General features: G+C 40.1%; 1 protein-coding gene across 1 annotated transcript; it reads right to left on the bottom strand.

Moving 5' to 3' along the window:
- Positions 1-5944: 5944 nt before the first annotated feature.
- On the bottom strand, positions 5945-11160 carry LOC112167993 (beta-glucosidase 12). Its single transcript, XM_024305102.2, has 14 exons — positions 10993-11160; positions 10674-10883; positions 10056-10125; positions 9668-9726; positions 9486-9561; positions 9069-9146; positions 8880-8967; positions 8507-8762; positions 7498-7613; positions 7206-7423; positions 7086-7117; positions 6747-6849; positions 6492-6600; positions 5945-6387 (listed from the first exon to the last, which is right to left on the bottom strand). Exons 2-14 carry the CDS (start codon positions 10833-10835, stop codon positions 6219-6221), a joined length of 1536 nt encoding a protein of 511 aa, XP_024160870.1. The 5' UTR covers positions 10836-10883; positions 10993-11160; the 3' UTR covers positions 5945-6218.
- Between the last annotated feature and the right edge of the window lie 15180 nt (positions 11161-26340).

Genomic DNA, 26340 nt, shown 5'->3' with positions numbered 1-26340 from the left:
AAACCAAAAGCTACTACCAAGTAGAAAAAAAGCTACTCTCATAGATTGAGAAAACTATTCTCAAAGTCTAACGAAGCTATGAAAATAAAAGCTACTTCCATAGTTGTGAAAATCTATTACAATAAATGTCGAAAGCTACTGTCAATGTGCTAAAAAGCCATTATAACAAAAGCTACTAACATCAGCTTGAAAAGATACTAACAGAGACATAGAAAGCTACTATCACCTTGTTGAAAAATCACTGTAACAGTTATAAAGAGCTACTAACATGAAATTTATCAAAATGAAACGAACTTGATAAAAACACTCCAATCAAAACATCAAAACAACTATAAATTTACAATATCAAATACTCCAATCAAAACACTCCGATTTCAACCAAACACAACAAGGACTTGATAAAGTAATCCTTCTTAACAGAAAGTTCAGCAATTGGATTCAAATTACATAAACCATGCATTGCAAATATAAACAAAATCCGACAATTGAAAACTATTTTCAATCTATCACCAATAGTAAAAACTACTATCACCAACATTAAATGCTATTCTCACCAACACTAAAAGCTACTTCATACTGCATTCCTTATCTAGCATTTTCTTTTGTCTCAATTTGCTCTCTTCTTCTCACTTTTACTTCCCGCATCACATATGAGACTTTGGAGTATTTCAAAACTGCAAGAAAGAACAATGAGAGAAGCTTTAGACAATAAAAAAGAATTGCCAAGATCTCAAAAGCTAATGGGTTGATTATCACCTCAGTTTCATCATCCAAAATAAGATCAAAAGCATCAGAAGCTCAAACTAGTCCACTCAATCCCCCTGAAAGACTAATAACAAGGCCCTTTTCATTGACTTCAGCAAAAACTCCCCAAACCTTCATCCCAGGAGATATATTCTGACCATAGGAAAAGCAACTATAAGTACATCAACATCAAAACGCATTTCAGCCAAACACAACTCCAATTAGTCCTAAATGAATAAACAAATAAAATGCCAATCATCCAAACACATCATTCCCAAATCTCTGCGGCATTATTCCTAAATGAATGAGACCAATTTACTTGCTCAAGCAAAGCTGTTGCATCTACCAAATCTCTACCTGAGATTTCCCTTCTAGAATTTCAGTTTGAAAAAATAAAAAAATGGAAACATTAAACATCATAAACAATGATTATCAACTTGCAATGCAATTATACGAAACCTTAACCTGCAATCATCAATCACAATTGAATTAAACACTAAACAATTGCTAAAAACTAACGCAAAATCAGAACCCAAAGCCAAAGAGAGAAGTTTACCACATCGTTCATGCTCCTCAGCTATGAGCTCCCAATCGGCATCACTCATATCGTCCGACCTGTAGGCCATGACGAAGAGCCAGAGAGACTTTCTGGTTGGGGATTTTCGATTGGAGATGAAGAGGTCGCGGGCCTTGTTGTCGTCGCCGGAGAATCAGTGCTCGTTTAGGGTTCTGATGCAGGTGAGGTGGAGGAAGAGGTGATGGCAGCGGTGGACGGCCTCGTCGAAGAGCCGGAGACCATGACGACTTTGTTGTGTAGATCGCGCCATGTCTCCAAGTCGTCACTGGCGATTGTGAGGTATGCAACGACATCGGTTTGTCAGTCGCGCCTTGCCTCTAGATCGTCGCCGGCGAGCAACGGCATTGAAGGTGAAGATGGTGGTGCAAGATCTGATAGCGCCGTGGAGGTAGTCGTGGAATCAGAGGCGGAGACAACGACGTGAAGGCGGTGGCGCTCGAATTGGAGTAGCAGAGAAATAGAAGAGGAGCTTTCTCGTTGAAATTGGCGAGGAGCCTGACCTGCCGCCTCGTCCAAACGGCGTCACCGACGTCTTCACCGTCGGAGAAGAGCAAGGAGGTCGCCACAGAGAGAGAGAGAGAGAGAGAGAGAGAGAGAGAGAGAGAGAGAGAGAGAGAGAGAGAGAGAGAGAGAGAGAGAGAGAGAGAGAGAGAGAGAGAGATCTATGATAGAAGAAAGACGGCAAGACCGATGCAATTGGGTTTATTCGGTAGAAGGGTAAAATTGTCATGCACAAAATAATTTGTGAATGCAAATAGCCTTATGTGTACAAGAAAAATTTAGTGGCCTTATGGCTAATATAAGTCTCAAAATAACACTTATTTGTAATTTTCTATTAAAAATATAGGTAACATTACATCATAACTCACTCTCACATGCTATGTCAATATTGAGCCATGTCTAGACAGCTACCCTAAAGCAACCTAAAATAATATCACCATGAAATGAAGCACTAAGTAACTAATAACCTGGAAGTACTACAACTTAGAAGAATTGTTCCACAAAACCCGGACTGGTTCTTGGTCTAGGGTTTGCCACCTTCGTCTTGTCCGGCGGCGTGCTTGGGCGGCGGTGGCTCGCCTCGCCTGCTTGACGCGGCTGCCGGACGGGAATTCGAAACTAAAGGCCTGGCAGCTTATTGGACAGGGGTTAAGGCTCGAGTCCGCTCTGGATGGTCTTGGGACGAGTACCGGAAGAAATCTTGGGCTCAGTGGGCGGCGGTACTACGAGGGTCGAGCGTCGCAGAGGCACCTCCATGATCGTCAGCGTGATGGAGGGGCTGGACGGTGGTGGCGGGGTGCTGGATCAGATTGCATCGAACTGTTTTTTTTCGACTGGTTCGATCGGATTTTGACGTGGTTTGTGGCAGCGAGGTCAGGCTTGTGGTGCTGCGGCGCGGCTGGCGTCAGTGGCAGTGGCGAGGGCTGGTGTTGTTTGCGGCGGCGAGATCTGGTACCGGGTGGCAGTGGTCGACCACTGGGGCGGAAGATGGACTGTGGGCTTGGGTCAAGGTGTTCTTTGTTGGGCTGTTGGGCTGCGATTTTATTTTGTTCAGTCAGTTTTTCTATGTTTTTTAGTTTCGTCTATTTACAATATGGTTCCGTTTTCGGGACAGTCTAGGCACTTTTGTGCATTTAGTTTTTTTCATTTGGTCTAGTCTTATCGACTTAACTCTCAGTGGATCTAGGTGTACACCAATTGAGGTCTCTAGGCAGCTAGGTTTATTGGTTAAAGAGTTAGGTTTCTAGCGCCTCCGGCGTAGTACCAAAGGGGGATCCCCGCTATGTCTACGTATTGATTGTACAATGAGTGGGTCTAGTTTCTATGTACCGCTGTGGGTACTACCACTATCTTCTTGTCTGTTAATGGCAGCGGAAGGGTATGTAATGGCCTATTCTGGCTTTCGATGAATATATTTTCGCCTACTGGCTCCATTCTCAAAAAAAAAAGTAACTAATAACCTGACAATGATAGAGTTAAAGGCGAGAAATTCAAGCAGTAACTCCTATTTTATACCCAGACCAAAAACCCGAGTCCCAACTCACTGGAGCCTAGATTTCTCTGTATAATCCTTCTGGATCCCAAATTCGGATCCAACAATGAACCCACCTATAGCCCCAACACAAGCGCAGGCTCACACCCATGTTTTTCTCAGGCACCCAAACCTCCAAACAAGCCTCCACCGTCACCAGCAAACTGCTGCCTCGAGCTGACAAGGGTGCAAGCTGGGATCCAAACCGAGTGTAGCAGAGATTTCCTGGAATAAGAACCATAAAAAGACCCGGATCCCGATACGGGAACCTACGCGAAGTTTGACAAAGAACCCGACTGGGAGAACACCCGTGCATCGGATCAAATGTTTGAAAACAAGGTAGTCCATCTCCGGGGTCTTCACCTGTGCACATCCCCAAAACTAAGTCTTTACCTCTGAGATGGGCCACTTGTGCACGCCGCCATGAGGAGGAGAGGCCGGATCCGGGGTCCCAAATCCTAATAAGCTCCCCTAAACAACTAAGCAACCACCCCCGATTACCCTGCTGTACGAATCCGATCCAACCCATGCACAACAGTTGAGGGATGAGTGCAACAAGCAAAGGGTTGAACATAGGATATCTTCGAGTGCAGAGGACTCGGCGGCTAGGCACCACAAAACCCAGCAACGCGGGCCAACGAAATCAGCATATCAAACCCTAGGGTTTGCCACCGCAGGAGAAACGAGAGAGACAGAGAGAGAGAGTTCTCACCCGCATGTTTTTTTTGTGTTGGTAGCAATGTTTTAAAACGCTGAAGGCGTACCCGAGGCGTTTTCGGGAGAGCCTTGCAGCCTTGAGGCATAAGGCGCATAAGGCGTAAGCCTTTCGTATAAATCACATATATTCATGTAATTTGACTAATTTCTACTCTTATACATACCACATTAAGAGTAACCAAAAGAACACTACTAATTGTCATTCACTCACCATAAATTAAGTACTAGAAGCATATGATTCAACAAAATTACCAACATAAAATGAAATCAAGGATTTAAAGTTCAAACTTCAAACACCAAAGATCAAGAAAGTTCAACTCCCCCGGAATTGGTTTAGTCCATTTCCAAGCATGATATTTCTTTGTTGTCCCACTAGTAGTAGTACTAGAACTCATTGTTACCTGCATTATAACATAGCATCCCATCAATTACATATAGTATACGATTGCTATTGCACAAAATCATGCAATCTGCCAAAAATCACAACATCACTAACCGAGCAGCATATCAATTAACAGTTAACACTCAATTATTGTGAAATATGGTACTAGACTCTACTGGTATTATATAATTGGTATCATACACAAGAGACAATTAATATCTTCCTGCAGCTCAAAATGTGCAGCTTACCAAAAGAAAAGAAAAAATCTCCTATTTTGATCTCTCTCCCCTGCAGCTCAAAATGAGTACTTGACTCATACACAAGAGACAATCAATATCTTCCTGCAGCTCAAAATGAGCAGCTTACCAAAAGAAAAGAAAAAATCTCCCATTTTGATCTCTCTCCCCTGCAGCTCAAAATGAGTACTTGACTCATACACAAGAGACAATCAAAATCTCCTATCTTCCTGCTGCTATCAATTAACAATTAACAGCTAATCATATATCAATTAACACAAGAGATAATCAGATAGCTACACGGCCTCAATATAGTAAACCCAGTTCAGCCCATCTCAAATTCTCAATATCTTCCAGCTGCTACTTCAAAAGAGGACCCAGAACAGAGCCAATGGGATCACAAAATCTGCAAAATTGACAGTAACCAACAAACAAGAATATCTAAAAGATCAAAATCTGCAAAATTGAGTAATTGATAGTAACCCACAAACTATTGCAACCAAATTAATGGGGTTGCTGGACATATATGATTGTCTAGACAAGAACAACTCAAACCCAAGTAAATATAGACGGGAAATCAGGAATCATACCTTCAGAAGTTCAAATGGCCTGTTCCGAATCGACCTCCAATCAAGCTCAAATTGACTGCTGCGTAGAGAGGGGCAGAGGGCTGAAATCGGGCTGAAATCGAACTCCTAACTCGAACTCTGGGTTAGGGACTTAGGGATCGAATTTGCGAACAGAGAGGGGCAGAGGGCTGAAATCGGGGCTGAAATCGAAATCGGGCTAGCAGTCGCGACCTAGACAGCTTTAAACCCATTCTGTTTCAAAACGATGTCACTTCACATTTTTTTCTGCGCGTACGCCTTTCGCGCCTTGGAGGAAGCCTTTCACGCCTTTCATGCCTTTGAGAACGCCTCACCAGCGTCGTCGCCTAGCCCCTTACGCACACTCATTTTCAGGCCAGAATATCGCTTTTTGCACCTCAGGCGAGCCTTGAGGCGCGCTTTTTAATTCATTGGTTGGTAGGTTAATTAATCATAAACTTTCACTTGAGAAAAGAATAGAAGAAGCATTTGACTCCTTCATGCTTTCTTCACTTGGCTCCTCAGTCGGTAGAGCTCCTCTCCTTTTAACCGTAAGTATCTTTCGGGAGCAGTACGGGCTAATGAAGCATAGGGATTGAGGGTACTCTCCCTTTCCGTATCCTTCACATAATTTATCAATATTACTGGCCAAAATGCATCAAATAAGGATTGATAATCCAACAGTACTATATACACTACTAATGGCCAACACTTTCCCTACAAATTGAGAGGATTTATGTTCTTAATTATATTCTGATGAGAAAACTTTCATTATTAGGAGTTTAGAACTAGTCTTTCTTTAATTTCCATACCCTACACAAGTAAAATGTGTTTTTGATATGGGAGTACTTTTAGAACTAAGAGTATAAGTGAATTCTCTTTTTCATGGACAAAAAGTCTGCATCGGTCTCTTCTTCTAGTGATTCAGATCTATATCTAATTTCTACTTTCGCAGAAAGTCCTTGAACCAAGCTGCGGAGAGTTTAGGGTGTCTTTTGAGTCCATTTTTGTAATCCACAAAATTGATGCCAAACCTACAACTATAACCATCAGCCCACTCAAAGTTATCAAACAATGACCATGCAAAGTACCCCTTCACCTTAACGCCAGCCCTGATAAGAAAGGAAAAAAAAAAAAAATTATCAGATACAATTAATCAGAGCAAGGAATTAGCAAAGAGAAGGCAGAGACAAAAACTTAATTAGGTAAACCGTACTTAATTGCTTTATGAAGTTCATCAAGATGGCGATTGTAATACTCGATTCTTTGATTATCGGTGAGGGCTTCCTCTAGCGATAAATTGGGATCATCGCGGTCATCCCATCCTTCAACAAAAACAGGATCAAGATACTTGTTTAGTTTCAAATGTTGCAATGTAAACAATGTCATATCCGCGAACCAATTCTAGTTTATGTACGATTTTGAACTACTAGATCTCACAAATGCAGAAGATCAAGTGAAAACTAATTACCATTTTCAGTGATATAAATAAGCGGATTGTTATACTTTTTCTTCGTGTAACGCAATATCTCGATAAACCCTTGTGGATAAAAATGAAGCCAATCTGAAGCAGCCTGCAAAATTATTTCAAAAAGTGGAGGTCGGATCATCATCATCAGTACTAGTACTTGAAGAATCCTAATGCCCTGATTAATTAGGATGACGAATTTTTGTACATTTGTACACACCCTTTAAAATGCTTAACTATTTCAAAGCATATAATAACTGAGAGTTGTGCAAATGTACAAAGTGAGAGTGTGAAAATCACCAGACCGTGAAACTAATTAAGGGTGATTAACATTGTACTTACCGGTCGACCAATTGGAATCCCATTACGCACGGCTGCAACAACATCATGTTCAAGGGATTAGAAAAGAAAGAAAGTCACGTAGTTAACTGCACTTAATCTTCTAGAATATATTCTACTAACCTGTAAGATTAGCGAGAGAGTCTGTCGAGTAGCTTGGATCTTTAGCATTACGAAATGGTGTATTGGCTGCATAATTACCTGTGTAGTAGTTTAAGCCAAGAAAATCGAATGAACCTTTCAGCATCTCTGATTGCTCTGCAGTGAACTTGGGTAATCGATTTCCCACAAGAGATCGCATGCTTCTTGGATAGTCACCATTTGTCATGGGATCCATATACCTGAAGAAAAGGTATTTGTTTGTTACTCCATAGGAAAAGAAAAATGAGATTCATAATAGCTACTATATTCATACCATCCAAACATAAAATCCAATGCTCGTAATGCTGCAGCTTTGTCTTGCTTTGAATCAGAATATGGCACAAACCAGTGTGACACTAGTGTTATCCCTATCAAGCCATTCTGTTTTGCCTGTGCATATTCAACCATATATAATTTATTAAGCAGTATACAAATATAATTACATATTTTTGTTGAGAATATACACATCCCACATGGGAAAAATGAGACATTGCCTATGAGTTTATAAGGGTTTGAGCCACTCCATCCATTGCCAATTGATTTTGGATGTGAACCCCAGATTACTTTATCATGGTATTAGAGCGGATTACCCACATGTGCATGCCTAACGGCCACACGAGCTCCACGTCTATCTGGGGTTCACATTTTTAGCAATGGATGGAGTGGCCCAAACCCTTATAAACTCATAGGCAAGGTCCCATTTTTCTCATGTAGGATGTATATATTCTCAACACGCCCCCGCACGTGTGGCGAATTTTCAAGCCATACACGTGGACAACTTTTGGGTGACGTGGAGCTGGTGTGGCCGTTAGGCATGCACACGTGGGTAACCCGCTCTGATACCATGATAAAGTAATCTGGGGTTCACATCCAAAACCAATTGGCAATAGATGGAGTGGCCCAAACCCTTATAAACTCATAGGCAATGTCCCATTTTTCCCATGTGGGATGTGTATATTCTCAACACGCCCCCGCACGTGTGGCGAATTTTCAAGCCATACACGTGAACAACTTTTGGGTGACGTGGAGCCCGTGTGGCGGTTAGGCATGCACACATGGGTAACCCGCTCTGATACCATGATAAAGTAATATGGGGTTCACATCCAAAACCAATTGGCAATGGATAGAGTGGCCCAAACCCTTATAAACTCATAAGCAATGTCTCATTTTTCCCATGTGGAATGTATATATTCTCAACAATTTTGACAAATTAAAAATGGGAAACAGGTTATATCAATTAATAATTAATTAAAGTAGTAGTAGTGATGACTGAAAAATTATACCTGATACTCGTGTCTATACAACTTTACAGCGGCTGCATGAGCTAGAAGTTGGTAATGTGACGCTAAGTATGGCTCTGTCCCTGAATCCCCACCGGTGCAATTTCGTTTTTGCCAAGCAGAACATCGACCTGGTGCAAACTTTCCGGTTGCATAGCCATTACGGCTGTAGCTATGGGGCTCATTTAAGGTGATCCAATGCTTAACCCTGTCACCGAATTCTTTAAAGCAGAGCTCTGCATAGTCCTGAAAATGGTTCCTGTACATTGCGTAACACAAGAGAATGAGATAAAAATATTCCAAAGAAATTCCGATCAATTAAGAATTGCATTACATATTTGCAGGTATATATGTCCAATTTGAACAATCAACTTACACAATTTTTGGATTTAAGAAGCCTCCGTATTCATCTTCTAATGCTTGGGGAAGATCCCAATGAAAGATTGTGACAAAAGGCTTCACACCTGCATTCAACAGTTGATATAACAGTGAAAATGAATTTTAAATCTTCATTTCTGAATGGTGCAAGATTAAGTGGATGATATCTATGGGAAGAGAGAATGACCATTGGCTAGAAGCTCATTGATGAGGTTGTTGTAATATTTGATTCCTTCCTTGTTGACACCCCCACTTAGCTTTCCATCTGATCAATATCATGAACCAAGTTAATTTTGAAAAAATAAAAAACAATATTTCAATGCATCAAGGCAACCTCAAATAAATTTCTCGTTATTGATTAAAGAAGTTGGCGTTCTGGAAGGATATGGTTGCAAGGTGGGTAAAATGTCTGATAATTATTTAAGAGTTTCTTTAGTTCTCCTCTTCCTGCTCCTACAAATAAAATAGTTCTACCACTTTGAAATAGTAATAGCTAGTTACTTACAAAAATCAGTTCAATCGAAAAGTCAAAAAGGTTAGATCAGAAATATAATTTCAATCACTAAAAGATTGATGTAATTATAAAGATCCATTGTTCTCTTACTTGGTAACAGTCTGGACCATGAGAATGAGAGTCTGTAAGCATCGAAACCTAGGTCCTTCATAGTCCGAACATCTTCCTACCGAAAATGATTAGAGAACAATGGTGATAAAATATGATATAAATATGGGATGACACAGTATTCATAGTTCAAACTTCCACAGAATCCACCATGTGCTTTGTACCTTATAGCGATGATATTGATCAATAGCCACATCTCCAGTGCTGTGGTCAAAGATCTTCTCTGATTTTTGTCCCAATAATCACAACGCAGCATATATTTTAGAAGACAATCATCGATTGTAATAAGAAATTGAAATATGAATCGACTATGTCACATACACAAAAGCGCCTAGTTCATTGTAATATAATCGGGTCACCCAATTCGGACCCTAAACAAATGACTGAATTGGAACCTTGGATTTCGGACCCTAGTCCCGAGAAGAAGCATCCAGGATTTGGGAACCTAGAGCCCTGCAATTGGGCCTAGGGACCTAAGATCCAGTAACTTGGCTAATTGTTTTCAAGCAATTCTGATTTCAACAATCAGGCATCGATATAAAAGAAAAGAACCTGGATGCTTGTGAGTGTATGTGTCCCATATACTTGGTCCTCGACCCCCTTCTTTTGCAGCACCTTCATACTGAAATTCAAACAAAAATTAATGGGTAGGCATATCTAATTATCTATAATTCTATATACGCCTGTCTGATAAAGGACCAAAATGATTTTTTGCAAATCTCCCTCTTTCCAACAACCACACGATTTCATCATAGAACCACTTTCACTCTCTGTGTTTTATGCGAGTCTTCATGTAAAACATCAGTCACATACAGAATGATTTGGAAAAAAATTTAGTGCCCGCGCCAAATCAATTATTTGCTACATGTTTTCGATTGCTTTTTTTTTTTGTTACATTCGAGGGAGCCCTAGTGTAGCCTAATTGATCTTTAGTACTCGATTCCCCACCCTTTGTCATCATTTCGGTTAAGTGGCTAACCCCAAGGGCGGCTATATGGTTTCGAACTTTCGATTTGATCGAATGATTATTACAGAAGGAATTAAAGTAGCAACAGTTGCATGACTAAACTACAATCGAAAAGGGGAGCTTCACAAAAAATTAATCTCTTCAGGGATGTCCTCTCCATAGATCTGGCCATATATATATAGATTCAAGATGCATGTACGTACCTGGTAAGCTGCCGAAGCTGTCCCAAATATGAATCCTGCTGGAAAACTGCTCCGGTTGAGGGAAGCATTGTCACATTGCTTAGAGTTGGTCGATCTACTAGTCGTCACAGCACAGCCAAGAACAAGAAGGAAACCCAAGAGGAGGGTGCGAGGGAGTGCCATATATACTTAAATTAGTATAACTGTTTTTTGGTTCCTGCAGGGTCAAGTCTTCTTGGCCATTTTATATACAGATGATAAAACATAAGTAGCAAGCAATCTCAATGCTATAATCTTTTCAAAAAAAAAAAAAAATCTCAATGCTATAATTGGTATGTACCTTTTGGGAGCTCTCAATATCCTGTCTGACCAGTCATTTCCATACGGGAGAAACGGTCAATGAAACCAGACCATTAATAGAACTTTCGAGGCTCCCTTTCCAGAGGATTTCAATCTCTTTCAAGCGAGGGTTTACCTCGATTTACTGTGATGTGTTTAGTTGCAGTCTTGCCATCACATTTATTGAAGAATAAAAACACATCTGTCAAAAAGAACCAAAACACATCAAGAGAGTGGGTGCCCATAGTCCCACATTAGCTGCTTGTGAGCTTTAGTTTTCTCATTCACGTTTTTGTTCTTGGATCTAGTGCAAAAGTCAGATTCCGGGTTGCTTTCAAGTTGAACAGAAGACAAATATTAAGCACCAGACACGTTGCTAGGAAAGATACTGTGGGCACGAGTTTGTCAAAACCAGAGAAAATTGCGGCGATTGGCACCATATTAATTTTTTTTCACACCCCTAGCCTACATTCTATTTTTATGTCATAAACTACCAACTTCGTCTCCTATTACAATTAACAAAATGAGAACAAAAAAATCATAATAAAATTGAAAAATAAAGAAAAAAATGAAAGCGAATCCAACCACCCGCTCTGACCGCCTTCCAAATATGCACCGCCATTGTCATCAGTTTTTCGGCAACCTCACCTATGTTTTAATCTTTCTCCAAAGAACATGTACAATTGGAGAAAGTTGTCAAAGGCTGTCATATCTAATTGGTTGAATTACCTTTCGACATATCCATATCCAAATCCAATATAGCAATATTGCGTGGAACACCAGTCAAACTATATATATATATATATATATATATATATATATATATATATATATATATATATACAGATCCTATCTAGAGCAAGGCATCGCTTTGAAATTTCAGAGCGAGGTTAGGGTTTAGGGTCACTTTTCGGTCGCATATCCACATCTTAACCGTTCAGTTTCTATGTACTAATGTATAGATCATCTCTACAAAATTTCAGCCAAATTGATGATCGTTAAGGCATTGATAACTGCCTTAAAGCTAGTACGGTTCAGGTTGGACAGATTCAGTTCGTCCATTGGTTTAAGCGAGTTAGATACCTTAAAGACCATCAATTTCGTTGAAATTTTGCAGAGATGATCTATACATTAGTACCTAAAAACTGAACGGTTGAGATGTGGATATGGGACCGAAAAGTGACCCTAAACCCTAACCTCGCTCTGAAATTTCAAAGCGATGTCTCGCTCTGGATATGGGACAGATCATATAGTTTGACTGGTATTCCACGCAATATTGCTATATTGGATATGGATATGGATATGTCGAAAGGTAATTCAACCAATTAGATATGACAGCCTTTGACAACTTTCTCCAATACAGATCATATCCAGAACGAGACATCGCTTTGAAATTTCAGAGCGAGGTTAGGGTTTAGGGTCACTTTTCGGTCCCATATCCACATCTCAACCGTTCAGTTTTTAGGTACTAATGTATAGATCATCTCTGCAAAATTTCAACGAAATTGATGGTCTTTAAGGTATCAAACTCGCTTAAACCAATGGACGAACTGAATCTGTCCAACCTGAACCGTACTAGCTTTAAGGCAGTTATCAATGCCTTAACGACCATCAATTTGGCTGAAATTTGGCAGAGATGATCTATACATTAGTACCTAGAAACTGAACGGTTGAGATGTGGATATGCGACCGAAAAGTGACCCTAAACCCTAACCTCGCTTTAAAATTTCAAAGCGATGCCTCGCTCTGGATAGGATCTATATATATATGTGTGTGTGTGTGTGTGTGTGTAAAAGTAAAATGACAATTGGAATTGGTTTACTCATTTCATTTCATTTCATTTCATTTCATAGCTCCTTTATATAGAGAGAGAATTACAACGGAAAGAACAATTACAATGATGACATTAACTACTGATTGGTCCGTAATCCATGCTGATTGATGGTAATTGCTAATTGCTTGATTCCCTCTCCGTTAATCACTTTGACGAAGGCACATAATGTGTTTTTCCTTTAACAGTCCCCCTTATGCCAAGTCAAAGGTGAAATGGTGCATGAGTTGTTGCCTCACTAAAAACCTTGCCAAGTAACAATAAAAACCCTGTGGGACAAAAAATACACCTTGGTCTAAGGAAAAGAGCACAATGCACCTTTTACATTTCAGTATGACATGTGTGTTAGACTCCCTCTGACGTCTACACCTCCCCCTGATACTTACATTAATCAAGGGAGCTTGGAAAGTCTTCGCATTCCTATGCTTTTCACATGTTTCTCAAATGTGTCCTTAGGCAGTGATTTGGTGAACAAATCTGCCACATTTTCCTCAGACCTTACTTGATTCACTTGAATCTTGAGGAGGACCTGTTGTTGCTGATTGTAGAAAAACTTTGGCGATATGTGTTTTGTATTATTACCCTTGATATATCCTAGCTTCATCTGTTCGATGCAAGCTGCATTATCTTCATAAATGCTAAATGCAAGTAGGCTCTTCAGTGGTAGAACTCAAACCACTAGTCCCTCGAATATGTGTGATGATAGCTCTTAACCATACACACTCATGAACTGCCTCATGTAGAGCAATGATCTCTAAGTGATTTGAGGAGGTAGCCACAAGAGTTTGCTTGGTTGATCCCCAAGATATCGTCGTGTTACCAATGGTAAATACATAACCAGTTTGGAAACGATCTTTATGTGGGTCAGAGAGGTACCCAGTATCAGCAAAACCAACCAAAACGTTATTTGGCGTTTTGGTGTAGTGAGTGGCGCTTTTGCCATCAACATTTCCTTTAGCGATTGCAGTTCCATCTGCGGTCTCTCTTGTCTCTCTGTAGGGAAAGAACAGTCCCAAGTCAATGGTTCCTTTTAGGTATAGGAAAATGTTCTTGATACCATTCCAATGACGCTGCGTTGGCGCTGAGCTAAATCTAGCTAACAAGTTCACTGAGAATGCAATGTCTGGTCTAGTACATTGGGCTAAGTACAATAATGCGCCTATTGCACTTAGATAGGGAATTTCAGCTCCCAACACCTCTTCGTCATCTTCCTTTGGACGAAATGGATATTTCTTTGCATCCAATCTTCGACCGATCATGGAAGTGCTAGCAGGATGCGCTTTGTCCATGTTGAATTGCCTGACTTTTAGACATACGCAGACTGGTGGATTAGTATTCCACAAACTCGGTGTTCTAGTTCAAGGCCTAGATAGAATCGAGTTTTCCCAAGATCCTTCATCTCAAATTCGGATTTCAAGTAGCTCGCGGTTTCTCTTATTTCATCAAGAGTACCTATTATGTTCATATCATCGACATATACAACTACAATTGCAAATCCGAAACTTGTTTTCTTTATGAATACGCAGGGGCATACTTCATCGTTCTTATATCCCTTCCCAATCAAGTAGTCACTTAGACGGGTATACCACATCCGCCCGGATTGTTTCAATCCGTAAAGTGAGCGTTTCAACTTAATTGCAAACGCACTCTGTGGTTTAGAGTCACTTGACTTGGGTAATGTAAGGCCATCAGGCATTTTTCATATATATCTCTGAATATAGATCCCCATAGAGATATGCAGTAACTACATCCATGAGCTGCATTTCCAGTCCTTCAGAAATTACTAAGCTAACTAAGTAGCAGAACGTTATAACGTCCATTACGGGAGAGTATGTCTCCTCGTAGTCAATTCTAGGGCGTTGTGAGAAACCTTGCGCCACAAGGCGAGCCTTGTACCTCAGGACTTCATTCTTCTCATTACGCTTTCTGACAAAGACTCATTTATGTCCTACAGGCTTTCACTTGGTGGGGTTAGCACTACCAGACCAAATACCTGTCTCTTTGTCAGAGAATCTAATTCTGCCTGGATTGTTTCATTCCATTTAGGCCAATATGCTCTTTGTTGACATTTTGCAACAGAGCGTGGTTCGATATCATCGTGCTCTATCATTCCTTGAGCAACATTATATATCATCAATGTGTATGGAAGATCTTTCTATCAACTCATACACACTCTCATAATCCTTTGAGATTTCTTTGTTCTCTGGAATCATTTTTAACATCGGAGCATCCTCCAATATTGATTCATGGACATAACTATAATCAAAGACAATCTCATGAGAGGGATTCTATACATTGATGATTGGTTCATGCCTTACTCACCCTCTTCTTCCTTGGGTGAGTGTCAATCGAACCAAGTGGCCTCCCCCTCTTCCTTTGGGGAGCCACGGCCTCAACCACACCTCCACTAAGTGGGGTTGCAGTGCCTCTATCTGCAGCCCCGTGCCCCTTGTTGGGGACTTCTAACCTTGCAGGCACATCTGCAGCTGGTATATATGATCTCGTCACTTTAACGATATCAGTAAACGCATCAGGCATCGAATCTGCTACGTTCTGAAGATCGATTATTCTTTTCACTTCACTTTCGCATTGTGAAGTACGGGGATCAAAATGAGACGGAGTGGGGACAAACCACGACAATTCCTGTCGTTCCCTTGGAAATCCTTTTTCCTATCTCCCCCTAACGACGGGAAGACTGTCTCATCAAAGTGACAATCCGCAAATCTAGCGGTAGAGAGATCGCCTGTCAAGGGTTCCAAATAGCGGATAATTGTTGGGGATTCGTATCCAACATAAATACTTAATCGTCTCTGAGGACCCATTGTAGTGCGATGTGGGGGCGCAATAGGCACATATACTGTGCAACCAAATATGCGTAAGTGTGAAATGTGAGGCTCATATCCAGTTACCAACTGGTACGCAGAAAATGGTTGGCTAGCAGTGGGTCTGAAACGAATGAGTAAAGCTGCGTGCAATACTGCATAACCCCATGCAGATATAGGCAGGTTGGTGCGCATAACCAATGCCCTAGCCATCATCTGTAGCCTTTCGATGGTGGCTTCTACGAGACCATTTTGTGTATGCACATGGGGTACAAGATGCTCCACATCGATCCAATAGACATGCAATAATCATCAAATGCTTTTGATGTAAACTCTCCAGCGTTATCAAGCCTTATAGACTTGATAGGGTTATCAGGGTGGTGAGCCCTTAAACGTATAATATGTGCTAGGAGTTTTGCAGCATTTCTTGTGGACAATAAAACGACATGTGACTAGTGTGTCGAAGTATCCACCAGAACCATAAAGTACTTAAAATGGTCCGCATTCTGAATGGATAGGTCCACAGATATCTCCTTGTATCCTTTGTAAGAATGGAATGTTTTATTTTATATCTTTAGCATAGGAAGGTCTCGATCCTGTTTTTGCTAAAGAGCAGGCTTTGCAAAACGAGTGATGTGCCTTTGAAATAGTCAATGAGGCATAATGGGAGAGTGGTAGTGCTTTTGGCACTTCAGAAGGCAATGACTGCATTTGAGCAGTACTAGAACCGACACCGTGCAGTTTGAAGGATTTTTGTCCCATTTTATTTTTCACTTGAAAGAAGGGATGTCCATATGAGTTCGTTAAAATACGGATCATCATGTCATGACCGGGGTGCCCTAGGTGGTCATGCCAAAGCCTGTATGAGTCAGTGTCCCACATTTCACTGTTGGTGACAGTATAGGATTCAATGATCTGAATCGTAGTGAGGTACAGTCCACTAGATTGACTCATAAGTTTCTCTAAAATGCGTTTCCTTCTACATTCATTAGAGGTAATATAAATGTATTCAGTTCCATTCTCATAGTGTGTTTTTACATGATAACCGTTGACACGAATATCTTTGAAACTTAACAAGGTTCGATTAGCTCTTGGTGCATACAGAGCGTCTTTGACTTTAAATATATCTCAGATTCTTTAGAGTATTTCTATTTTAGTAGAATAATAATCTTTTCATCCTAATAATAATTTTTCTCTAGATGTATTGCTTTACATCTTTATATTGCAATTTCGAACCATGTAAATATGTGTAGTAAATAAATTTGAATAAATTCAATGCTTCAGAATAAAATTCAAAATTTATTAAAAAGCCAATGATAATCAAATCAAGGTCTTTGTTCAGAAATCTAATTCATCAAACCATTCCTTAAGACCAAATAATAGTCTAATTAAAAAAATGAGGCATTATGCCTTCATATCTATCTTTGGAAAATAAATAAAACAGATCAGTCAAAGTCTGAAGTATCCTTTGACGGAGCAAGTTTCTTGTTGCCATTGAAGTCTGCAATAGTGAGGTTGACATCTAGGTCATGACCTTCTTCTTCCATATAGTGAGCCTCTTGTTCTTTAGACTCCCTATACCTCTTGTAAGTGGCTGCAACTATGTTGCTTGCTTGGCAGTTCTTGTACCAATGCCCAATGACTCCACACCTATAGCATGGTTCATTGCCAACTCTATTCTATTTGACTGCAGGGTTCTTAGGTGCCCTTTGCACCTTGTTTCCATGACCACTAGGGCCAGCACCACCATCTCTGCACCATACATTAGGAGGGCCTCCACGACCCATATGTCCCTTGCCACGTGGTGCATTGTTGCCACGTGGGTAGGGATCAGCACGTCTAACCCCCTTTGCATTGGGCTTCTGTCCACCTTTCACTTTGCCATAATTAGCCTCAAGAATTTTCTTTGTCCCAACAGGGCTGGCATTGTTGTTCAAAAGAACCTCATTATGCCTCTCAGCCACTTGTAGTAGGTTGATCAGCTTGTTGAAGGTTGTGATTCTTTTGTTATCATACTCCAGCCTATATTGGTTCGCTAGTATAACTGATGAAGTAGGAAAAGTGGAAAGAGTCTTTTGGATCATATCATCTTCTGTGAGTTCCTTTCCACATAAATTTAGACGTGTTTTTAGGCGCAACATATCCTTGTTGAAGTCATTTACCCTTTTATAGTGAAGCAAGCGGATTTCATTCCACTGAACCGTCAGTTCTGGGAGCAATGTGTCATGAATGTTCCCAAAACGTTCCTTAAGGGTATCCCACAGTTCTTTGGGTGTCTTCAACTGAAGGTATTCCCAGCGGAGGCTAGGATCAATATGTTGCCTCAGAAACATTAAGGCATTTGCTTTCACCTTGTCAGACGGTCCATTGTCTTTGGGGTCGGTAATGGTAGCAGTGTAATCTCTTGCCACAAAGGTAGTTTCTACATTGGAAACCCAACGGTGGTACTCAAGTCCATCTGAGTCCAAAATGTCAAACTCAGGTCGAGTTGGATCAGCCATCTACATAAAACAGGAGGGAAGATATAAATTACGCAGTCATAAAGACATTCATGTGAATTATTTTCCAAAAATATGAATTAGATTTCAAGACCAAGATTCGTAATGGTCACATTTTTTTTTCGATGCATGTGAAAATACTTTATCACAGTAAGTGTGTGTGTATAATGCGCATGAATTTTCATTATCATGGTAAAACGCAATTTTTGTATATTGCATTGTAAAAACAAGCATAGTGTTAAAGGAAAAATATATTGTGTGCCTTCGTCAAAATGATTGACGGAGAGGGAATCAAGCAATTACCGATTAACATCAATCAGCATGAATTACAAACCAATCAGTAGTTAATGTCATCATTGTAATTGTTCTTTCCATTGTAATTCTCTCCCTATATAAAGGGGTTATGAAATGAAATGAGTAGACCAATTCCAACTCATTTTTACTTTTACACGTTATCAGCACGCTCAGAGCAAATAGCCAAGAAAAAGAAAGAAAAAAAACCCTAGAATTTTTTTTTTCCTTCTGCCACACACACACAAAAAAAAAAAAAACAAAGAAAACAAAGAAAAAAAAAATTTCTTTTCTCTTCCCTGTCCAGACCGGCCTCCAGCGGCCTCACATCTCCGACTTCACCTCACCGGCCTCCAGCACTACCGCCAACCCAGCGCGCACACACCACACCCCTCCACAAGTCTTTGCCCAACCCCGGCGCCCCTGTCCACTGTCACAGCACCCACATCGGCGACGACGTAGCAGCCCCGCGCACCAGACAGCCCTGCCCAGCAGTCTACTGCCCCGCGCCAACAGCCAAGCGCCCTCCCCGACCCCTGCAGATCCCAGCCCAGTGCGCTCCAGCCTCTAGCAGCCCTGAGCCTTGCAACCCCGAGCGACCCCGCCTGCGCAGACCCGGTTGCAGCTTACCCACCGGCGCAGCCCACCAGTGCTGCCCGCCCTCGGCGCAGATACCAGCAACTCCCCGCACTGCACAGTTTTCAGTCTCCTGCCCCCGCGCGCCTGCAGCAGCACCGGCCTTGCAGCAGCATCTGCAAACCAGACGGAGGAGGAAGAAAAAAAAGCAAAGAAGAAGACGTCAAAAAAAAAAAAAAAAAAAAGGGTGACCGGGCCAAAGTAAAGACCCGGCCCAAACAATCAAAAAAAAAACAGAAACAGGCCTGTGGCCGAAAAAAAAAAAAAGGCAACGAAAAAAGAGGCCCTGAGGCCCACAAAAAAAAAAGTGAAAAAAAAAGGCCCAGAGAAAAAAAAACAGAAAAAGGGAAAAAGAAAAAAGAGAACAAAGCTCATTGCTGAAAAGAAAGACGAAGCAGTCCAGTTTTTCTCAAGTCCAAAAACATCGCTACGCACGCCTGCATCAACACGCGCGTGTGCTATGATTGTTTTATTTTCTCGAAATCAAGTATGTTTTCTATATTTTATTTTATGATTTTAACAAAGCATGCTTTATACTTTATTGTTTATGCTTTTATTATATTTTGTTATTAAGCATGTTTTGTTCGATAATATTAATCCTCTTACAGCATGCCTTGTTAATTATGTTTTAAATAATTATGTTTAAGCATGTTTCAATTATGCTATAGTTTATACTTTATTTTGAACATGCCATATATATTTTGTTATATATTATTTATGCAATTCTGAGCATGTTTTGTGAATTTTATTTACGCTTATATTCCTAAGCATGCCTTTAATTATGCTATTGTTTACATTTTATTTTACGCATGTTATATTATTGCTATTATTATGTATAGTATATAATTTGTTGTATATTTGTGAAATTTGAGCATGCCATGTAGTTTATTTTTATATGCTATATTTAAATGTACTATGATTATTTTAATGCAACATATCAATACCATTTGGCCATGATAATGAAATTTCATGTGCATTATACACACAACATTACCGTGATAAAGTATTTTCACATAGCATCGAAAAAAAATGTGTGACCATTACGAAACTTGGTCTTGAAATCTAATTCACATTTTTGGAAAATAATTCACGTGGATGTCTTTATGACTACGTAATTTATATCTTCTATCTTGTTTTATGTAGATGGCTGATCCAACTTGAACTGAGTTTGACATCTTGGACTCAGAAGGACTTGAGTACCATCGTTGGGTTTCCGATATGGAAACTGCCTTTGTGGCAAAAGACTACACTGCCACCATTACTGATCCCAAAGATGATGAACTATCTAATAAGGTAAAAGCAGATGCCTTAATTTTTCTGAGGCGACATATTGATCCCAGCCTACGTTGGGAGTACCTTCAGTTGAAGACACCCAAAGCACTGTGGGATGCCCTTAAAGGACGTTTTGGGAACATTCACGATACTTTGCTCCCAGGACTGACTGTTCAGTGGAATGGAATTCGCTTGCTTGACTATAAAAAGGTCAATGACTTCAACAAGGACATGTTGCGCTTAAAGGCACGTCTCAATTTCTGTGGAAGGGAAATCACAGAAGATGATATGATGTACAAGACTCTTACTACCTTTCCTAATTCAGCTTTTATACTAGCGAACCAGTATCAGTTGGATTATGACAAGAAAAGAATCACAACCTTCAATAAGTTGATAAGCCTACTACAAGTGGCTGAGAGACAAAATAAGATTCTCTTGAATAACAATGCCAGGCCCACTGGAACAAAGAAAATTCTCGAGGCTAATTATGGAAAAATGAAAGGTGGAAATAACTCCAATGCAAGGGGGTTTAGACGTGCTGATCCCTACCCACGTGGCAACAATGCACCACGTGGAAAGGGACATGGGGATCATGGAAACAAGATGCCAAAGGAAAGAGTTGACAATGAACCATGCTATAGGTGTGGATTCATTGGGCATTGGTACAAGAACTGCCAAGCAAACAACAGAGTAACAGCCCATTACAAGAGGTATAGAGAGTCTAAAGAACAAGTGGCTCACTATATGGAAGAAGGAGGTCATGACCTAGACGTCAACCTTACAGTTGCAGACTCCAATGGCAAAGAGGAACTTGCTAAGTCAATGGATGCTCTCAATCTTGACTGATCTGCTTTATTCATTTTATTTTCCAAAGACAGTTGTGAAGGCATAATGCCTCATTTTTAATTAGACTATTGTTTGGTCTTAAAGTTTATTTTCAATCATGGATTGATGAATAAGATTTATGAACAAGACCTTGATTTGATTATCGTTGGCTTATTAATAAATTTTGAATTTTATTCTGAAGCACTGAATTTATTCAAATTTATTTACTAAACATATTTACATGGTTCGACATAGCACTATAAAGATGTAAAGCAATACATCTAGAGAAAAATTATTAGAATGAAAAGAATACCATTCTACGCAGATAGAAATACTCTAAAGAATATGAGTTATATTTTCTAAATACCTCCCATTTATTTATAGGAATGAATGGAGGAGAACTTGAGTGCTTAGATGATAGTGGGACTACCCACACAATATTAAGAAATAGGCAATTATTCATTGAACTAATAACCTATAGTTCCTCTGTGACTACGATGATTGGATTATCAAAACTAATAAAATGGCGAGGAACTGCCAAATTTTTGTTGCAGAATGGCGCAACATTTCAAGTCACAGATGCTCTATATGCACCAAGAGCTAATCGAACCTTGTTAAGTTTCAAAGATATTTGTGCCAACGGTTATCATGTAACAACACACCGTGAGAATGGAACTGAATACCTTGATATTAACTCTAATGAATGTGGAAGGAAACGCATTTTAGAGAAACTTATGAGTCCATCTAGTGGACTGTACCTCACTACGATTTGGATCATTGAATCCTATATTGTCACCAACAATGAAATGTGGGACCCTGACTCATACAGGCTTTTGCATGACCGCCTATGGCACCGAGGTCATGACATGATGATCCGTTTTTTTAAAAGAACTCACACGGACATCCCTTCTTTCGAGTGAAAAATGGGAGAAAAATCCGCCACATTGCAAGGTGTCGGTTCTAGTATTGCTCAAATGCAGTCATTGCCTTCTGAAGTACCAGAAGCACTACCTCCCTCCCATTATGCCTCGTTGACTATTTCAAAGGTACATCACTTGTTTTGCAAAGCCTGCTCTTTAGCAAAAACAGGATCGAGACCTTCCTATGCTAAAGATACAAAACAAAACATTCCATTCTTACAAAGGATACAAAGAGATGTCTATGGACCTATCCATCCATAATGCGGACCATTCAAGTACTTTATGGTTCTGGTGGATGCTTCGACAATCTGGTCACATGTCGTTTTATTGTCCACAAAAATGCTGCAATACTCCTAGCATAGATTATACGTTTAAGGGCTCACCACCCTGATCACCTTATCAAGTTTATAAGGCTTGATAATGCTGGAGAGTTTACATCAAAAGCATTTGATGATTATTGCATATCTATTTGGATCAATGTAGAGCATCCTATACCCCATGTGCATACACAAAATGGTCTCGCAAAAGCCATCATCAAAAGGCTACAGATGGTGGCTAGGGCATTGGTTATGCGCACCAACTTGCCTATATCTGCATGGGGTTATGCAATATTGCACGCAGCTTTACTTATTCGTTTAAAGACCCACAGCTAGCCAACCATTTTCTGTGTACCAGTTGGTAACTGGATATGAGCCTGACACTTCACACTTACGCATATTTGGTTGAGCAGTATATGTGCCTAGTGCGCCCCCACAGCGCACCAAAATGGGTCCTCAGAGACGATTAAGTATTTATGTTGGATACGAATCCCCAACAATTATCCACTATTTGGAACCCTTGACAGGCGATCTCTCTACCACTAGATTTGCGGATTGTCACTTTGATGAGACAGTCTTCCCGTCGTTAGGGGGAGATAGGAAAAAGGATTTTCCAAAGGAACGACAGGAATTGTCGTGGTTTGTCCCCACTCTGTCTCATCTTGATCCCCGCACTTCATAAGTGAAAGTGAAGTGAAAAGAATAATCGATCTTCAGAACGTAGCAGATTCGATGCCTGATGCGTTTACTGATATCGTAAAAGTGACGAGATCACATATACCAGCTGCAAATATGCCTGCAAGGTTAGAAGTCCCCAACAAGGGGCACGGTGCCGCAGATAGAGGCACTACAACCGCACTTAGTGGAGGTGTGGTTGAGGCCGTGGCTCCCTAAGGAAGAGGGGGAGGTCACTTGGTTCGATTGACACTCACCCAAGGAAGAAGAGGGTGAGTAAGGCACAAACCAATCATCAATGTATAGAATCCCTCTCATGAGATTGTCTCTGATTATAGTTATGTCCATGAATCAATACTGGAGAACGCTCCGATGTTTAAAATGATTCCAGAGAACAAAGAAATCTCAGAGGATTATGAGAGTGCGTATGAGTTGATAGAAATATCTTCCATACACATTGATGATATATATACAATTGCTCAAGGAACCATAGAGCACGATGATATCGAACCACGCTCTGTTACAAAATGTCAACAAAGAGCATATTGGCCTAAATGGAAAGAAACAATCCAGACAGAATTAGATTCTCTGACAAAGAGACAGGTATTTGGTCTGGTAGTGCTAACCTCACCAAGTGTAAAGCCTGTAGGACATAAATGAGTCTTTGTCAGAAAGCGTAATGAGAAGAATGAAGTCCTGAGGTACAAGGCTCGCCTTGTGGCGCAAGGTTTCTCACAACGCCCTGGAATTGACTACGAGGAGACATACTCTCCCGTAATGGACGTTATAACGTTCCGCTACTTAGTTAGCTTAGTAGTTTCCAAAGGACTGGAAATGCAGCTTATAGATGTGATTACTGCATATCTCCATGGGGATCTAGATTCAGAGATATATATGAAAAGTGCCTATTGGCATTACATTACCCAAGCCAAGTGACTCTAAACCACGGAGTGCGTTTGCAACTAGGTTGAAATGCTCACTTTACGGATTAAAACAATTCAGACGGATGTGGTATACCCGTCTAAGTGACTACTTGATTGGGAAGGGATATAAGAACGATGAATTATGCCCCTGCGTATTCATAAAGAAAACAAGTTCCGGATTTGCAAATTGTAGTAGTATATGTCCTAACTGGTACTCTTGATGAAATAAGAGAAACCGCGAGCTACTTGAAATCCGAATTTGAGATGAAGGATCTTGGGAAAACTTGATTCTATCTAGGTCTTGAACTAGAACACCGAGTTTGTGGAATATTAATCCACCAGTCTGCATATGTCCAAAAGTCAGGCGATATAACATGGACAAAGCACATCCTACTAGCACTCCCATGATCGGTCGAAGTTTGGATGCAAGGAAAGATCCATTTCGTCCAAAGGAAGATGACGAACAAGTGTTGGGAGCTGAATTTCCCTATCTAAGTGCAATAGGCGCATTATTGTACTTAGCCCAATGTACTCGACCAGACATTGCATTCTCAGTGAACTTGTTAGCTAGATTTAGCTCAGCGCCAACGCAGCGTCACTGGAATGGTATCAAGAACATTTTCGATACCTAAAAGGAACCACTGACTTGAGACTGTTCTTTCCCTACAGAGAGACAAGAGGGACCGCAGATGGAACTGCAATTCCTAAAGGAAATGTTGATGGCGAAAACGCCACTCACTACACTAAAACGCCAAATATCGTTTTGGTCGGTTTTGCTGATGCTAGATACGTATCTGACCCACATATCGTTCCCAAACTGGTTATGTATTTACCAATGGGAACACAGCGATATCTTGGAGATCAACCAAGCAAACCTTTGTGGCTACCTCCTCGAACCACTCAGAGATCATTGTTCTACATGAGGCGGTTCTTGAGTGTGTATGGTTAAGAACTATCATTGTACATATTCGAGGGACTAGTGGTTTGAGTTCTACCACTGAAGAGCCTACTTGCATTTACGAACACAATGCAGCTTGCATCGAACAGATGTAGCTAGGTTATATTAAGGGTGATAACACAAAACACATATCGCCAAAGTTGTCCTACAATCAGCAACAACAAACTCTCCTCAAGATTCAAATGAATCAAGTAAGGTCTGAGGAGAATGTGGCAGATTTGTTCACCAAATCATTGCCTAAGGACACATTTGAGAAACATGTGAAAGGCATAGGAATGCGAAGACTTTCCAAGCTCCCTAGATTAATGTAAGTATCAGGGGGAGGTGTAGACGTCAGGGGGAGTCTAACACACACATGTCATACTCAAATGTAAAAGGTGCGTTGTGCTCTTTTCCTTCGACCAAGGTGTATTTTTGTCCCACAGGGTTTTTATTGTTACTTGGCAAGGTTTTTAGTGAGGCAACAACTCATGCACCATTTCGTCTTTGACTTGGCACAAGGGGGAGTGTTAAAGGAAAAATATATTGTGTGCCTTCGTCAAAGTGATTGACGGAGAGGGAATCAAGCAATTACCGATTAACATCAATCAGCATGAATTACGAACCAATCAGTAGTTAATGTCATCATTGTAATTGTTCTTTCCATTGTAATTCTCTCCCTATATAAAGGGGTTATGAAATGAAATGAGTAGACCAATTCCAACCCATTTTTACTTTTACACATAGCACATTTAATCATAGCATATATAAGAAATAAAGTACATGGCATGCTCAAATTTCATAAATATACAACAAATTATATACTACACATAATCATAGCAAATTATATACTACACATAATCATAGCAAATTATATAATAATAGCAAGAATATATCATGCATAAAATAAATTGTAAACGATAGTAAAATACAAAGCATGCGTAGACATAATTTATATAAGCGTAAATAAAATAAAAACATGCTCAAAATTTCATAAATAATATATAACAATATATATAGATATATATGGCATGCTCAAAAATCAAATATATAATCATGGCTTAAAGATAATTATATAAAGCATAAATGACAAAGCATGCTTAAAATGATTAATATAATCTAACTAAACATGCTCGAAAATTTTATAATAAAAGCATATATAATAAAATCTAAAGCATGCTTAAAAATAGAAAAGATAAATCAAATTCACATGCTTGGTTAAAAAAATAAAATAAAGAAAACATACTTGATTTCGAGAAAATAAAACAGTCTTAGCGCACGCGTGTGTTGATGCAGGCGTGCGTAGCGATGTTTTTGGACTTGAGAAAAACTGGGCCGCTTCCTCTCTCTTTTTAGCAATGGGCCACAGCGCCTTGTTGTTTTTTTCTTTTTATTTTCTGGG

This window comes from Rosa chinensis, chromosome 5 (assembly GCF_002994745.2).
Source record: "Rosa chinensis cultivar Old Blush chromosome 5, RchiOBHm-V2, whole genome shotgun sequence".
Taxonomy (NCBI): domain Eukaryota; kingdom Viridiplantae; phylum Streptophyta; class Magnoliopsida; order Rosales; family Rosaceae; genus Rosa; species Rosa chinensis.
This window is presented reverse-complemented; position numbering and strand designations above follow the sequence as displayed.